Genomic DNA, 18,999 nt, shown 5'->3' with positions numbered 1-18,999 from the left:
AACACAAAAAGTCTTCTTATGAGAATCACTATAAGTTATAATGTAAATACATTTTTTTAATGTAAAAAGGCATGAAATTTCCTTTATAGACAACTTCTCATTTATCTACCATGTAGTGTCAAATGCGCCTGTAATCCCATGAAATAAGTATGATTCTTATGAGAGAATAGAGCCAGATCAAATGCATCATTAAGAAAAAATATGCATACTAGACTATGAATTCTACTGAGGACAAAGGCCATTACTTTAAATAGTTTTAAATTCTCCAGTTCCTGATAGGGTTCTCAGAACAGAGTTCCTTGGTTAATGAATAGCAAATTGATTTATTGGTTAAATTAGCAACTATGGAGCTTCCTGACAACAACATAAAATTAGTGGATAATTCACCAGAAACTGGCTTCTAGATTTTCATTACTACTTTGAAACAACATAATTTAGTACCAAAGGTTTAAACACCCCATATAATTGCTAGACTGTGAAATCAGCATTATTTATATCTCATCAGCTCTACAAAACTCATCAATTTTTCTTTTGAAAATGGTAGTAGAAATCCCAAAGAATAAGGGAGAGACTACTAATTTAAGGTCATGTTTACTAATCTAGCACCATAATTCCATTCTCAGGACCTCCCAAGTGGCTGGAAGGAGGAAGGGAAGAAGTGAGGATGTTTGAAAAATAAGGGTTGTTCTTAACTTGTGGCCCCATTTGTGCTGTAAGGCAATACAAGGTCAAACAAAGAAGAAAATTGCTGAGGCTGGAGATGAAAACAAAAGGTTTTGGTTCAGATCATAAAGGAAGACCTCAAGAACAGTAGAATCAGTTTATCCAGGAGGCAGTGCTGGAGTTGGCCTCATGAATTAGGGGGTTTCTTCTTGGTGTCCACGTCCTTTTTAATTTCTTCAAGTTGTTTAGCCAGGTTTGGTATGTCATAGCTCTGAGCCAGATACATTCCCACCACGTTGCCAAGAGTAAATCCAAGCAGGAACTGGAGCATGTGTCGGCAAGGAGGTCTCAAAGAGCAGCTGCAGCTCCGTGGGCCGTCCGAGGCTGCCTCGCCTGGCATGATGCCTCCTTTGCCTTTATTGTTTATGGTCTCTATTGTTTATCTCAAAGATCCTTGTAAATAAATATAAAATTATAGTTGTGATAGGTGCTTTGAAGGAGAGTGCATAACAATATAACTGTAAATACTAGGGGGAAAGGATCAAGTTGGGGAGGTCAGGGAGGATCTTTCTGAGGAAGTCAAGGCTGAGCCAAGGTCAAGTACAGTTTTTACCCGGATGAAAGGAGACCAGCAGTGGGGATGTGAAACAACACAGTCCAGTTCAGTTCACTGAATGTTTACAGAATGCCTACCATATGCCAGACACTATGATTAGATGCTGGGAAATAAAAAATGAATGAGACATGGTCTTTGCCCCAGTAAATTACTAACTATCAGGGTTTCATCTTCATGCAATTGATAAATTAGGAGAGCCACACTGTATGTGTTTGTTTTGCTTCTATGTAGTTTGAGTTTCCTTTGTGTCAGGATTCCCTCAGCTAGGCAAGTCCTTCTGAAGAAATCAAACACAGTCTTTTTGTCATGGAATCAAAGTTTAATAAATAAATATACATAGTCTTCTAGATTCAAGTCCAGCAAGGCTATTCTAGGCTTTACCATCAATTACATGTGGCCTCACAGTGGAGCTCAGGCCTGTTTCAGACCCGCCAACAGCACGGCTCCTGGAAGGGAGCCTGACTGTCACCAAACAAGAGACCCATTCTTTCTTTCTTTCTTTTTTTTAACATCTTTATTGGAGTATAATTGCTTTACAATGGTGTGTTAGTTTGTGCTGTATAACAAAATGAATCAGCTATACATATACATATATCCCCATATCTCCTCCCTCTTGCGTCTCCCTCCCACCCTCCCTATCCCGCTCCTCTAGGTGATCACAAAGCACCGAGCTGATCTCCCTGTGCTATGCAGCTGCTTCCCACTAGCTATCTATTTTACATTTGGTAGTGTATACATGTCCACGCTACTCTCTCACTTCATCCCAGTTTACCATTCCCCCTCCCCGTGTCTCAAGTCCATTCTCTACATCTGCATCTTTACTCCTGTCCTGCGCCTAGGTTCTTCAGAACAAATTTTTGGTTTTTTTAGATTCCATATATATGTGTTAGCATATGGTATTTGTTTTTCTTTCTGACTTACTTCACTCCTTATGACAGACTATAGGTCCATCCACCTCACTACAAAAGAATCGGTTTCATTTCTTCTTATGGCTGAGTAATATTCCATTGTATATATGGGCCACAACTTCTTTATCCATTCAGCTGTCAGTGGATACTGAGGTTGCTTCCATGTCCTGGCTATTGTAAATAGAGTTGCAGTGAACATTGTGGTACATGACTCCTTTGAATTATGGTTTTCTCAGGGTATACGTCCAGTAGTGGGATTGCTGGTCGTATGGTAGTTCTATTTTTAGTTTTTTAAGCACCCTCCATATTGTTCTCCATAGTGGCTGTATCAATTTACATTTCCACCAACAGGGCAAGAGGGTTCCCTTTTCTCCATACCCTCTCCAGCATTTATTATTTGTAGATTTTTTGGTGATGGCCATTCTGACCGGTGTGAGGTGATACCTCACTGTAGTTTTGATTTGCATTTCTCTAATGATTAGTAATGTTGAGCCTACTTTCAGGTGTTTGTTGGCAATCTGCATATCTTCTTTGGAGAAAAGTCCATGTAGGTCTTCTGCCCATTTTTGTATTGGGTTGTTTGCTTTTTTGATATTGAGCTGCAAGAGCTGCTAGTATATTTTGGAGATTAATCCTTTGTCAGTTACTTCATTTGCAAATATTTTCTCCCATTCTGAAGGTTGTCTTTTCGTCATGTTTATGGTTTCCTTTGCTGGGAAAAAGCTTTTAAATTTCACTAGGTCCTGTTTGTTTATTTTTGTTTCTATTTCCATTTCTTTAGGAGGTGGGTCCAAAAGGATCTTGCTGTGATTTATGTCATAGAGTGTTCTGCCTAAGTTTTCCTCTAAGAGTTTTATAGTGTCTGGCCTTAAATTTAGGTCTTTAATCCATTTTGAGTTTATTTTTGTGTATGGTGTTAGGGAGTGTTCTAATTTCATTCTTTTACATGTAGCTGTCCAGTTTTCCCAGCACCACTTATTGAAGATGCTGTCTTTTCTCCATTGTAAATTCTTGCCTCCTTTATCAAAAATAAGGTAACCATATGTGTATGGGTTTATCTCTGGGCTTTCTATCTTGTTCCATTGATCTATATTTCTGTGTTTGTGCCAATACCATGCTGTCTTGATTACTGTAGAATTACAGTATAGTCTGAAGTCTGGGAGCCTGATTCCTCCAGCTCCGTTTTTCTTTCTCAAGATTGCTTTTGCTATTCAGGGTCTTTTGTGTTTCCATACGAATTGTGAAATTTTTTGTTCTAGTTCTGTAAAAAATACCATTGGTAGTTTGATAGGGATTGCATTGAATCTGTAGATTGCTTTGGGTAGTACAGTCATTTTCACAATGTTGATTCTTCCAATCCAAGAACATGGTATATCTCTCCAAATGTTTGTATCATCTTTAATTTCTTTCATCAGTGTCTTATAGTTTTCTGCATACAGGTCTTTTGTCTCCCTAGGTAGGTTTATTCCTAGGTATTTTATTCTTTTTGTTGCAGTGGTAAATGGGAGTGTTTCCTTAATTTCACTTTCAGATTTTTCATCATTTGTGTATAGGAATGCAAGAGATTTCTGTGCATTAATTTTGTATCCTGCTACTTCACCAAATTCATTGATTAGCTCTAGTAGTTTTCTGGTAGAGCCTTTAGGACTCTGTATGTATAGTATCATGTCATCTGCAAACAGTGACAGTTTTACTTCTTCTTTTCTGATCTGGATTCCTTTTATTTCTTTTTAATCTCTGATTGCTGTGGCTAAAAATTCCAAAATTATGTTGAATAATTTGGTGAGAGTGGGCAACCTTGTCTTGTTCCTGATCTTAGTGGAAATGGTTTCAGTTTTTCACCTTTGAGAATGATGTTGGCTGTGGGTTTGTCATATATGGCCTTTATTATGTTTAGGTAAGTTCCATCTATGCCTACTTTCTGGAGGGTTTTTATCATAATTGGGTGTTGAATTTTGTCCAAAGCTTTTTCTGCATCTATTGAGATGATCATATTGTTTTTCTCCTTCAGTTTGTTAATATGGTGCATCACATTGATTGATTAGTGTATATTGAAGAATCCTTGCACTCCTAGGATAAACCCCACTTGATCATGGTATATGATCTTTTTAATGTGCTGTTGGATTCTGTTTGCTAGTATTTTGTTGAGGATTTTTGCATCTATGTTCATCACTGATATTGGCCTGTAGATTTCTTTTCTTGTGATATCTTTTTCTGGTTTTGGTATCAGGGTGATAGTGGCCTCTTAGAATGAGTTTGAGAGTGTTCTTCCCTCTGCTATATTTTGGAAGAGTTTGAGAAGGATAGGTGTTAGCTCTTCTCTAAATGTTTGATAGAATTCACCTGTGAAGCCATCTGGTCCTGGGCTTTTGTTTGTTGGAAGATTTTTAATCACAGTTTCAATTTCAGTGCTTGTGCTTGGTCTGTTCATATTTTCTATTTCTTCCTGGTTCAGTCTCGGCAGGTTGTGCATTTCTAAGAATTTGTCCATTTCTTCCAGGTTGTCCATTTTATTGGCATAGAGTTGCTTGTAGTAATCTCTCATGATTCTTTGTATTTCTCCAGTGTCAGTTGTTACTTCTCCTTTTCCATTTCTAATTCTATTGATTTGAGTCTTCTCCCTTTTTTTCTTGATGCATCTGGCTAATGATTTATCAATTTTGTTTATCTTCTCAAAGAACCAGCTCTTAGTTTTACTGATCTTTGCTAATGTTTCTTTCATTTCTTTTTCAGTTATTTCTGATCTGATCTTTATGATTTCTTTCCTTCTGCTAACTTTGGTTTTTTTTTTTTGTTTTTTCTCTAATTGCTTTAGGTGTAAGTTTAGGTTGTTTATTTGAGATGTTTCTTGTTTCTTGAGGTTCGTTTGTATTGCTATAAACTTCCCTCTTAGAACTGCTTTTGTTGCATCCCATAGGTTTTGTGTCATCTTGTTTTCATTGTCATTTTTTTCTAGGTATTTTTAAAATATTATCTTTGATTTCTTCCGTGATCTCTTGGTTATTTAGTAACATATTGTTTAGCCTCCATGTGTTTGTAGTTTTTACAGATTTTTTCCTGTAATTTATATCTAGTCTCAGCGTTGTGGTCAGAAAAGATACGTGATATGATTTCAAGTTTTTAAATTTACCAAGGCTTGATTTGTGACCCAAGATATGATCTATCCTGGAGAATGTTCCATGAGCACTTGAGAAGAAAGTGTATTCTTTTGTTTTTGGATGGGATGTCCTATATATATCAAGTAAGTTCATTTTGTTTAATGTGTCATTTAAAGCTTGTGTTTCTTTATTTATTTTCATTTTTGATGATCTGTCCTTTGGTGAAAGTGGGGTGTTAAAGTCCCCTACTATTATTGTGTTACTGTCGATTTCCCCTTTTATGGCTGTTAGCATTTGCCTTATGTTGAGGTGCTCCTATGTTGGGTGCATAAATATTTACAATTGTTATATCTTCTTCTTGGATTGATCCCTTGGTCTTTATGTAGTGTCCTCCTTTTTCTCTTGTAATAGTCTTTATTTTAAAGTCTATTTTGTCTGATATGAGAAGTGCTACTCCACCTTTCATTTGATTTCCATTTGCATGGAAGATCTTTTTCCATCCCCTCACTTTCAGCCTGTGTGTGTCCCTAGGTCTGAAGTGGGTCTCTTGTAGACAGTGTATATATGGGTCTTGTTTTTGTATCCATTCAGCCAGTCTGTGTCTTTTGTTTGGAGGATTTCATCCATTTACATTTATGGTAATTATCGATATGTATGTTCCTATTGCCATTTTCTTCATTGTTTTGGGTTTGTGTCTCAGTTCTGCTGTCTCATTTCATTGTTTTCTTACTTTTCACTCTCTTTGCAAGGACTCACAAACTTCCTTTATAGTTAGTGTCAATATACTATACTATTAAGACTCTCTCATCCTGACTGCAAATCGTAAACACTTGTTTTCTTTTCCTGTTTTTCATTATTACTAATTTTTTTTTTTTTTTCATCTTTGAGGATTGATTTGTTAGGGGGCAAGTAATATTTCTAAGAGGACCCTTAGATATTGCATCACTAAGTGACTTGTCCAACTTCACAGCATGCCCTTGATTATGGAGCAATCAAGTAGAAAAAAGGAACAGTTCCCAAATTTTCTTTCTTAACTGAGTATGCATAACCAATATTGCACAGATTCAATAAATATGTTAACTAAATGGTGGAATATTAGTAGTTTGGGTTTATCAACTAAGAATTTTTAGTTTAAAGACTGTAAGAAATTATGTTAGAGACAACAGCATTAAGTGGCTTTTTGGAAAATATACCTGTGTATTCACAATCCATGAAACTTTTGAGACTTTGCTTTTGAAAATTCAGCCTGTGTTCTGTCTAACAATTCTACACTCTTCCTGTGAAGAGTTATTATCAACCCTGTTGATGAGAGCTGTGATTTTTGCCTAAAATTTCTAAATGAGCGTGGTGAATGTCTAGCAAGTGTCTGTCTGTCTAGCAAGTCGTTTGCACTATCTCATTTCCAGATTATTTTGTAAAAAGGAATTTTACCCCTTTTTAACCCTTGAATACCTATGTCTACCAATTTTTTTTTCTGGAAGTTTTATTAACAATATACTCCAGTAATGATCTAGCCGAAGATGTTCTTGTGTTATTTTGGAGCTAGTTGCTCGTGATTCATAGTACGTTGGACACCCAAGCTATGGTTAACTGGTGGTCAAGTTAGGAAATTCTGTTTGCATTAATTCTCCCTTTCTTAGCCCAGAACAACTCTCCACTCAGTGTTTTCCTTTTGATTCGTCATGCTTATAGTCTCTGCTTGGTGTTTTCAAACCCAAAGTAGACACAATGACATGCCATAATAAGTATTGTTCCTACTGCACTTCCAGCTTAGCTAAAAACAGGAAATACAGGCCATTTTGTGGAAAAGCTCACTTTTGTGATATTTCCAACCCAAGAGGTTTGGATCAACTTTGGTTGAGTGTCTGAACTTTTGGCTTCTTACTTACAGTAAACCTTCTAACTTCAGAATTTTAGCAGCATTTCTACTTATAAGATTATACTTTCTGTATTTAGATTATGCTGACACATGAATCAGTTTGCTTTAAAACCATTTTTATTTAATATTAGGATGTACTTGTAGCCAAAACGTGTACATAAGAAAATTGTGTGAACCATAAGATTTAAAGCATAATAGTAGAAATAGCATTACTTTCCATAGTTTCAAGACTTTCCTTACTTATTGGAGAGTTTATTTAAAAAGGGTCTATTATTTTAAGGCTTTACACATTAAGTGAACATTTGATGCAGAAATTTACTATGTAAAATAAGTCCAGAAGCAAAAAATGCTAGATTAGGTAAAATAGTCAGACAATTCTTTTGGTAAGGAACACCAGGCCCTACCAGAAAATAAATCTAAATTACTTTCTACTAAACAATCAACCAATTGATTTTTAGTAATCCTAGGAGGCAGAGGGAGTTTAAAGTTAGAACTTCATGTACACTGTATTTTTTTCAAGATCCAGTGAGGTAAAAATTGAATTGGATAGATTAGCAAAAGAAGCCACATAAGGTTACATTTATGTGATTCCAGGAAAATGGGGTGGCCTTGGGAAATTCATTATGTTATTTTTCAGTGTCAATGAAGGCCTGAGTTTTCTTGGTTTCTTGCATATTTGTGACGGAGGAGATTGGCCATAATGAATCAGATGGATTGCATTGTTTCGTTCATTCTCTTCTGACTTAGCCATGTAATGGGATCCTACAAAACATTCATCATGGTTTTCAAACATGATAAATGGTGACATGTACTATAATTCCAGATTAAGTCATTAAAGTTTATTTCATTTGCCTTTGTGAGATACAATTTGCTACATTTCTTTTTTCACCTTTGATTTAGTTTTAAAGACAAGTCATCTCAAGGAAGGGAGATGAAAAAAATAATAATGTCAAGGAACATGGAGGTTAGAGATAAGAGAAGCATTTTCAGAGGAATCAGAGCTCTTCAGCCTTAACCTTTATTGAGAAAAGATTTTAACTCAATATTTGTTGAAGTTCTGACATGACCGAATCACTCCTTTTATTCTATGTCTTCTTGCTTCCATTTAGCTGGAATGTCCTGGACAGGATTAGAAATGACTCTTCTTTCGGTTTTTTGTTTGTTTGTTTGTTTTATGGTTTAGACTAAAAGCAAAGTGCCAGAGTTCTTAAAAATAATCTCTCTTTATGAGATTCCAAGCCTTTGTGTAGATTCAGAAAGTGGAGACAATATCTAGGTTTTTAAAGAGTTTATCAAACTGTATATAACATACTAAACTTTAAAAATTTTGCTCATGGTTGAGTTGACAATACAATCTTCCATCCCAGGTCAACCCTCCTCCCCTAAACCTTCTTCCAAAGCAAGAAAAACAAAGGAAAAAACAGTATTTGTTAAAATCCTGCATAAGCCAAACATTTTTCTATTGTGTCTGTATCACATGATATCCATTTTCCTCTGCATAATTCTTGGAATAATATCACTCACAATTTAAGATCTTACATTTCAGATTTTTAAGCTCTAACTGAATAATGCTGGATGAGTTAGAAAGTCCTAATAGTGAATTTATAAAGAAATGTTGACAGAGCTTGGATTCTCATAATGCTGGTGGGTACCATGATTATAATAATGGTTTCCTTTAAAACTCTTCCATTAAATGTTCCAAACATTGGAATTTGTAGTTTTTCCTTTGGTCCAGAGATCAAAAACATGAACAATTTTACATTTCTAAGGTTGGATAGTATCTGTGTTTCCACAATTTCTATGGGAAAGCAATCCACCCTTTCTCAGTTTTATTAACCACCACCATTTTGGCTCCAATATGTGCCATTTCAAGCATTTTCATTATGTCTCATATCTCCTTTTAGGAAGTAGGAGTCTGCTTATTGCTTTTTTCCCCCTTTTTTTCTTATTTGCTTTCAAAAATTACATACTGTAGTGAAAAGTGGTTTAAAAATTGAAGATAGTGTAACATAGTGGTTAAAAAGGTATTGTGAGAGACAGATTGTTTGAGGACAAATCCTTCTGCTCTTTAATAACTATGTGAGTTAGGCAACCTGTGTGACTCTAAGCCTTATTTCCCTCATCTGTAAAATGTGTATATTAATAGTATTTGCCTTGTAGCAGATACTATTAATCCTTTTGTAAGGATTAAATAAGGTAATGAATGTAAGGCGACTGGATCATGGTAAACTCTCAGCAACTGGTGCCATTACCAGATGTTCTATTTATTTTTAACAGATAATTTGGAAATATTTTCTAATAGCAGTTACTGTCTTATTAAGATAATTTTATTTTGTAACAAGCACATTTTAGTGTTTCTATTTTAGAATAAAATAAATTAAATCTGATTTATTCATTCAACTGCTCCTTCTTAAGTACCTAGTATGTGCCAGTTGACTAAAGACAGCTCCTTCCTTTATAAATTATGATGTTTGCTGTAGGCTTTTTCTGTTTTGTTTTGTTATTGTGGCTATCAGGTTATGGAAGTTCCTCTGCATTCCTAATTTGTTACAGAGTTTTTCTACGATGAATGAATGTTGAGTTTTATCAAATGATTATTTTTTTCCTGGATCTTTTGAGATGACCATATGAGCTTTCTGTTTTCTTTTGTTGAATTTTTAAGTTTGTTGAATTTAAGTTTGTTGAATTTTATTAAAAGATTTTAAGATTAAATCACCCATGCATTTCTAGTGGAAATAAATCTTGGTTGTGGTATTTTATCTTTTTCATATACTACTAGATTTGATTTGCTTATATTTTGTGTATGATTTTTATATCTGTGTTCATGGGAGAAACTGGATTGTTCTTGTTGTGTTTCTTTCTTATAAAATTCTTGTCAGAGTTTGATATCAACCTGCTGCCCTCACAAAATGAGATTGGAAATATTTCCTTATTTCCTTTTTCTGGAAGACTTTGTGTAAGATTGGTGTTATTTCTGCCCTAAAGGTTTCAAGGAATCACTGATGTAAGCTGGGCCTAAAGTTTTCTTCCTGGGAGAGAAATTACAGATTTAATTTATTTTACAGATACAAGTACTATTGAGATTTTTCATTTTGTCATTGTGTCAGTTTTTCTTCCTTCTTTCCTGCCTTCCTTCCTTCCTTCCTTCCTTCTTTCTGCAGTTCTATTTCTATAACTTTAGTAAATACGTCGCATACATATACATACCTTTAAGAAATAAATGTTATCTATGTTATTCTGTGGATTGCTTTATCTTTTAGTAACATATCTTAGAGGTTATTTTTCTATATCAGTAGCTGTAAGACTTTCTTATTCTTTTAATGGCTGTATAACATTCCACAGTATGAAATCACCATATTTTATTTAATGAATCCCCTATTGAGGAATATTTAGATTGTTTCCAAAGCTTGACTATTGTAAACAATAATGTAATAAGCCTTATTGCACATATATCTGAATGTATACATAGAAACATTTGTTTCATTTTACTTTTTTTATACCTTAGTAGTAACTGTATCTAGCATAAACAGTGGAAATTAGATTATTGCTTACTGTCTTCTTCACATTCTGATGAGGTAGGCTTAGAATTATTTTTTATTTTCTGAATGATACTTTTTGCACTACACTGGCATCTTGGTGTGTCGCCTTACCAACCCTGCCTTCATTACTTATTACTGCTCAGGTTTGGTTTATTGTAATATCCTTTAATTGATTTTCACTTCATTTCCATAAATTTTTTCAATAGAGGAAAATCTATACAGGGATAAAATTTTGTCTGTTTTGTTCAGTGCTTTATCCCTAATGCTTAGTATAGAGTCTGGCACATAGTAGGTGCTCCAAAAAAAAGGAATAATTCATGGAGAGACACAGTGAGATATAATGATTTTAAAACAACAGTAACTATGAGCTGAGAGACATTCTTTCATTTATTTGATGAATGATTTTTAGGGGTTATGGTAACCAGTGGAATGTTAGTTGTTTAAGATTCTAAGATGACTAACATACCAGGCCTATGTCTCACAGACTAGAGGGAACAGATGCATAATGGGCCAATTACAATGCAATGTCATAAGTACTGTAATGACATTGGGAGGCAGAGAAGAATGGGCAAGGAAACTGACTCAGAGAGACATGGAAGGCTTATGGAGGGCAGGATGCTGGAACTGGAGTTTCCAGCAGGAGGTAGTAAGAGGAGTAGTAGACACAGACGTTTGGAGATGTGTGATGTAGTGGGAAAAGGGGAGAAGTTCAGAGTCATTTGATGTGTAGAAAGCATTGGTGACAGCAGGCTGTTGAGGGGCTACAGCTAAGGCATGTCTGAGGAATGAGAAGTGATGGTAGAAGGTGGCTTGGGTTAGACTGTGAAAGTCCCTGGGTTCTACAGGAAGAAGTCTAGAATTTTATCATATAGTCAGTAGAGACACTGCAGGTTTTAAAGTAATAGTGTACACCTATAACTAACACATCATTGTTAATCAACTATACTTCAATAAAAATAAAAATTAAAAAAAACCTATGCCAACCAATCAGCATAATTTCAAATGTCAAAAAAAAGTAATACAGAAAACCTGGTAAAACAGTGGCTTAAACAAACTCAGGTTTGTTTTTCACCAAGAAATTTGAAGGCTAGTAGTTGCTGGTTTTGGTTCAATGTCTCGAGGGTGTCAGGGGTAAGGTCTTTGTGATTATCTCATCTTCTCCTCATGGTTGGGTGGTGGCTGCTGTAGCTCAAGCCACCATGTTCAAATCTCAGACTGGAAATTGGTGGAAGCATCCCATAGCAATTAGTGGAGTCCTTATGAAGAATGCAAAATGTTCTCTAAAGATTTAAACTTTCTGGGGACTTCCCTGGTGGTGCAGTGGTTCAGACTCTGTGCTCCCAATGCATGGGGCCCGGGTTCAATCCCTGACCAGGGAACTAGATCCCACATGCATGCCACAGCTAAGGAGCCCGTGAGCTGCAACCAAGGAGCCTGCCTGTCACAACTAAGACCTTGTGCAACCAAATAACTTTTTAAAAAAAGAAAAAAAAAGAATATCCTAGATAAACCAGTAAAAAATATTAAAAAAAAAAAGATTTAAAGTTTCTGTCTCTCTGGCCAGAAATGTGTTTCATGGCACTCATCTTACCTCAAAGAAGGCTGAGAAATGCTATCTGGGCATATTTCTGTTCCAAAAGCAATAGAGGTTCTATTAGGAAGGGAGAAGGGAGAATAGATTGTGTAGACAACTACCTGTGTCTACCATAGGTGTGACATTAGATGTGATTCTTAGGGAAATACCTGTGGGCACTATCAAAGGTGATTTGGGGCTAAATGATTTGGTTGACAAATATATTCTCTTAAGTTTAGTGACCATGATATCTAGAGATTATAATATTAATGAGAAACATGAAGGTGATATTAATGATTTATAGTCCATTAGGATGTTTTAAGTTTTTTCTATTTGAAAAAAGTTACTAAGAAATTATTAACTACAACACATATTTAATAACCATCTAAGAGCCATATCTTGGTAATGTTAATTCATTTCATTTCATTCATTGCTTCATTCATCGAATGTTTATGGCCACCTCTCTGTGCAAGATATTGTGCTAGGTGCTAGGGACAGAGCAGTGAAAAAGACAGACCAGTCTCTATTTTCACAGACCGCAAAGTCCAGTTGGGGAGACAGGCAATTAACAGGAGACCCAGGCTTCCCTGATGGCACAGTGGTTAAGAATGTGCCTGCCAATGCAGGGGACACAGTTCGAGCCCTCGTCTGGGAAGATCCCACATGCCGCAGAGCAACTAAGCCCATGCGCCACAACTACTGAAGCCCGTGCACCTAGAGCCTGTGCTCCGCAACAAGAGAAGCTACTGCAGTGAGAAGCCCATGCACCACAAAGAAGAGTAACCCCCGATCACCACAGCTAGAGAAAGCCCGCACACAACAACGAAGACCCAACACAGCCAAAAACAAACAAACAAACAAACAAATAAATTTATATATATATAAAACAAACAAACAGGAGACCCAAAGAGCAAGATTATTATAGGTTGAATCATGGGATACTGGAAAAGAAAGGGGGATGAGATAAAGTGACTGGGGAATAAGGGGCCAGGTGCTATTCAAATAATGTGGCCAAGCCAGGAAAGCCTATCTGCAGCGGGAAACTTTGAGCTGAAGGATGAGAATGTGAAAAAAGCCAGAATATATGTGTCGGTGTGAGGTAAGAGTTACAGGTACAAAGACCCAGAGGCAGAAAAGGGCCAGAAATAAGGGCTTGAGGCTGGTGGGAGCTGTACCCTGGGAAGAGCAGGGAGATACCCTGTGGTGAAAGAGACAGGGGACTTTCTACATAGGGCCCATCGGGCCATCGTGCAGGAGCCAGTGTCATGAAGTGCCTTGAGTCATGACAGTGATGGTCTGATTTATGTTTACAAAGGTCCCTCTGATTGCCATCTGAGAAGGATTGGAGAGAGGCAAGCGGGAATGTAGGGAGACCAGTTAGGAGGACCAGTTTGGTGGTTAATGCTCTGGCCCAGGAGAGAGATGATGGTGATTTTGGATGAAAAGCGTTTCAGAGGAAATGGAGAACACCTGGAAATATACAGAGGAGCATGAACCGACAGCACTCGCTGATGGATTATACAGGGAAATGAGGAAAAGCTTTATTTCTAAGTATTTTTAAAACTTTTAGTTTTGTGTTACCTGTAAACTCTAATGGCAGAATCTTTTTTTTTTTTTTTGCGGTACACGGGCCTCTCACTGTTGTGGCCTCGCCCGTTGCGGAGCACAAGCTCCGGACGCGCAGGCTCAGCGGCCATGGCTCACGGGCCCAGCCGCTCCGTGGCATGTGGGATCTTCCTGGACCGGGGCACGAACCCGTGTCCCCTGCATCGGCAGGTGGACTCTCAACCACCACGCCACTAGGGAAGCCCTAATGGCAGAATCTTAACTGGGTACTTCCAGTTCCTCTTAACTCAACCTTCATACATTAAAATGTTAATATCAACTGGGATGGCTATTTTCTTTTATCTTGTAATTGAAAAACAACAACAGGAAAGGATTTTTAACAGAACAATAATTCCAGCTTGGTATTTGCCCTGGAAGATCTTGTATGTGTCCTTCATCCTAAAGGGAATTCCTCCTTTTCTGTTTTTCCAGTTCACAAAAACAAATATCCAGAAAAAGAGATATAATATATATATATATTTTTTAGTAGAAGAGAGAGTAAAAAAAAATAGCAACAGCAACATCTTTCTCGTGTTATTCATATGCATTACTGTGGAATTTAATGACCTGAAGGAAAGCAAATGGTTTTTATGTAACTTCATTTGAAATAAACTTAATCTACACCAGTGAGTCCCTCAATTTAATGTGCACATAAATCACACAGGGGTCTTGTGGAGATGAAGATTCTGACTCTGAGTCTGGCTGGGCCAAGGTTTTGCATTTCTACCAAACTCCCACCTGGTCTGCAGACCACATGTGAATAAGAAAGATCTCAACTTTACTCTAAATGGCCATTGTCCCTGATCTTAATCACTTATACTTTTAATTTTCAGTGTTTGAGGATCATCAGATTGGAGAAACTGACCCAGTGGAACTTAAAACATACTTGGTAAGCAGAAGAAACAAATAAGGAATTTTTCCCCCTCTGGAATTTATTTCTAGATTTATAAGTCATTTTCTGTTTTTGGTCTAAGAAAACCTGGCATATTGATTGTTGTCTGGTATGTTCTTTACCCTAATGACTAAGAATCTAATTACATTCCAAATTGTGACTATTTCCCTAAATATTCCCAGCTGCTTTCAAGATGAACTCTATAACATTACTAGAAATAGGGTCTGTGGCCTTTTTGGGAAATCTAAAACATGATCATATGATACCAAATAGCTTTATTCAACATGTGATGTTCAGAAGACCACAGAATTTTAGGGTATCTTTTCAAGTTAGCTTTAATCATGTTTTTCTTCTGAAAGCATTTCTTTCAAAATGACCCACATTTTGAAAAAGAAAAAAAGCACATATCAGTATAGATGAGATATTGAGGGAGAGGATTTGACTCAGAAACTTTATTTGGAAATAATAGATTTTAATATTTTCTGTCTCAGTAGTTATTTTGTATATACTATCAAACTACTTGTAAACCAAAGGGGAGGGCTCATTTAAATAATAAGCTTAAGTACTAATTTACAAGTGCTAGTACTATGTACAAGTGTACATAAAATTGAAGTCAAAATTATTTTATCAAAAAATATGTTTTGTACAAATTACTAGTTTATAAATACTCAAAATATCATTTTTAACAGAAATATAACTTTTGAAAGCCTCATAACTCCGAAAGATAGGCTAATTCTAAAAGGCATCTGATGCCCTAATTATTTACATGTCATTCAAATAGGGATTTACAAAAATATATATTTAGCCGAGTAGTATTTACTCAGTTGAAAATAGCAGCAAGAGATTCTCCCTGCTATTATGATATTATTCATCTTTTTTCCAAGCTTACCCAATTTTTTGCCTCTTCTACATTTTAATTTATTTTATACATTAAAAAATTATATGTAAATATAAATACTTTATGAAGCACATTTTAAAATGAATGCCTGTGAACCCATCACCTCCATAAGAATTAGAAAAATACCAATATCTTTTTATTCTTTACTTATCCATCTCCTGTTTCCTTCCCAGAGGTAAACTCTATGCTGAAATTTCATTACTCATTCTCTTAAAAAATAGTTTTACCACATATCCATATGAATTGAAATAAGATGTAATTTATTTCCTTGTGTTTTGAGCTTTATAAAAATGTTTTCATATTTATCTGTCTAGTCCTTTTCTACTTGATGCTGTTTCTACGATAATACATATTAGTGTCTGTAGTAGTAGATCATTCATTTTCATTGCTGTGTGATATTAACTTTGTGATTGTATCAAAATTTGTCATTTTAGAAACGGAGAGTTGATTTTCCAGTTTTTTCCATTATTATGAAACACACTTCTCTAAACATTCCAATACATTTCTCCCGATGCACAAATAAAGAGATTTTCTAGGTTGTTTATATTTTGGAACAGAATTGCTGAGTCATAGCAAATGATCAACTTCTCAAGATAATATCAAGTTCTTTTCCACAGTACAATTTTATATTCCTACAAGCAGATCAATTTCCATTGATCCATCTCTTGGTTTTGTTATTTGTCTTAATTTTTGTTAAAATAGGTATAATTTTGTTATCTTAATTTGAAGTTACTTGACTATTCCTAGAGTTGACAATTTTTATATGTTTATCGACCATTTGTGTTTTCCCCTCTATGAAATGTTTATTCATTCTTTTGCTCATTTTTCTACTGAGTTATTTGTTTTTTCTTATATGTTTCATTTTTCATTTAAGGACCTTATTATTTATTGATTTTTTTCTAATTACTTTCTAAGCAGGGAATACATTTAATCTTGTGTTAGGTATGGGTTCTTCTTCTAGTAATGGCAGAATAGCTCAGATCAGATCAACCATCCCAATGAGAACAATTACACACATACACAGTATATACATAAATTCACAATATACACATAATTTTATACCCACACACATAGATGCATACACACATATTGTGTGTGTAATTATATGTATATATGTGTGTGTGTGTGTGTGTGTATATATATATATATATATATATATATATATATATATATATGACAAACAAAGGTGGACAGAAACAGAAGAAGCACTGATACTTCAAAGAGGAGAAAAGCATTAAGTGAGTTTCCCACATTTAATGAACAGAGACTCTGTCACTTGTAGGATAGTATCAGAAGGTCTAATGTGAATATAAGTGGAGTCTGAAAAGGAGATGGAAAACAATGCAGAAAAAAGATTCAAGGGAATAATGAACTAAAAGTTCCCAAATTTGATGGAAAGTATATTTGGTACTGTTAACAAATCCTGCCAGTTCTTTTGCCAGAAATCTCTATGAATCCAGCCTCTCTCTTACCCTCCTACTGCCATTCATTTGGACTACTGCAATAATTTCCTACCTGGTCGCCTGGAGACCTGCTTCTCCCAGTTTTAGTCTGTCTTCCACATTTTCACCAGAGTTACCTATCTAAAATCAATCTTTTTCAAAATCAAAGCTGATAGTGACATTATAAATTAGGTAAAATCTTAAACTCAGCATGGTCTTTGCAATATGACCCAACTTATACCTCCCGCCTCTGTTCCTTAACACCTCTCTCCTGTATGTTGTGCTTCTGTTACCATGAGCTTCTCACCGTTCCCTGACAGGACAGATCCTTTCATGCCCTCACACCATCTCTTAGTGGTGTCTTAATGCCATTAACATTCTTTTCCTCTTTTGGGAGCCTCCTATCATATCAGCAGTGAAGTCCCCTTTAATCACTTACAGTTAGTGGTCTAGTCTCTCTGTTTCCATGGCACGTGACAAACATTGCTGTTAGAGCAAACACCTTGGGAGAAAGAGACTGCACTGTATGCTCCTTTAGTGCAGGAACTGTTCCTCTTTGTATCTTAAAAACTGACAGTGCCTGGCACAAAGTGGGTGCCAAGTAAGGACATATTGGATAACTAGACTATCTGGTAGATATTGGGTTGGACAAAAAGTGCATTTGGGTTTTTCTGTAACATCTTACAGAAAAACCCAAATGCACTTTTTGGCCAACCCAGTATTATATTATATATATATGTATTAGGAAACTGCTGATTTTGATAATTTTTTTACTACAGAAGTAGCAATCTTGGTTCAACACACACATATATATCTGTGAACAGCTTAAGTTTTATACTCCATCTGCGTCTATTAGCATTCATCAGAAAATGATATCAAGAAATCACCTGATCCAACCCACTGCCTTCAGGCATGTGACATATTCTTATGTTACAGAAGAAGTTCAGAGAAATTATTTGCCTAAGGTTCACAGAGCTATTAAGTAGTAAAGCATGCTTATAAATGTTAAAGCAAAAGTACATACATATGCATAGATAGTCATTTCATTACTACATAAAATTTTAAGTACCTGCTGTCTACTCAAACAGTGACAGTAAGTGACCCATATCCACTCTTCCTTTATAACTTAAATAATTGTTTTCAAAATATTATCATGAAAAATTTTAAACATACAGGAAAGTTGAAAGAAGTATACAGTCAAAACACAACTTTAGTGAATAAAGCTATGAAAAATTGGTATGTTCATATTGTCTATAAACCTCTGAATTAGAAGTTGTGGTAATCTATTTTAAGGGGAGGGCTAGCAAGTATGGGAAAAGAACTTCCTGTAAACTCAGATGGATGTAGATTTTATCACTTTCTTTGGTAAACTTTGGATTTGAATTAAATATATGAGCAAAGTTTTAGCCACTTATGTTCTAAATTAATGCTGGACATTGGATTTGGTGCCTTAATTTTGTGTGGGATACTGATCAAGCAACTCTATGACTCTTAACTTTCAAAGTCAACAGTTTCCCAGCTCAATAATTCTGGGGGCCGATAGTGTTTCATATTCATTTGATGATGAGGTCCGTAACTGCAGAATGACTCATTGGATCTTCCTTTCCATTTCTCTATAAGGGTAGCCCTTTTGGCCTATAAACATTTCCCAAATACCTATTGAGTTTTTACTATGTAATAAGAACCATATTGGGGATATAGAAGTGAATCAAATAGAGGCCCAATACTCATGGAGCTTAACAATAAGTAAGGTAAGCAGGCTTGAAATAATTTTTACAAGTTATTAAACAAAGAATTGATTACAATTTATTTACAAAGAATTTATTACAGTTATGATCAATCCCATCAGCCGTCATTAGCTGTCATCCTGGGTCAATCAATGTAAA

General features: G+C 35.6%; 1 protein-coding gene across 1 annotated transcript; it reads right to left on the bottom strand.

Moving 5' to 3' along the window:
* Positions 1-850: 850 nt before the first annotated feature.
* Positions 851-994, bottom strand: LOC132500358 (short transmembrane mitochondrial protein 1-like). The gene has a single exon (XM_060115356.1). It carries the CDS (start codon positions 992-994, stop codon positions 851-853), a length of 144 nt encoding a protein of 47 aa, XP_059971339.1.
* Positions 995-18,999: the final 18,005 nt, after the last annotated feature.

This window comes from Mesoplodon densirostris, chromosome 12, assembly GCF_025265405.1.
Source record: "Mesoplodon densirostris isolate mMesDen1 chromosome 12, mMesDen1 primary haplotype, whole genome shotgun sequence".
Lineage (NCBI taxonomy): Eukaryota > Metazoa > Chordata > Mammalia > Artiodactyla > Ziphiidae > Mesoplodon > Mesoplodon densirostris.
Note: the sequence above shows the minus strand (reverse complement) of the source record. Positions and strands in the feature narration are given on the sequence as shown.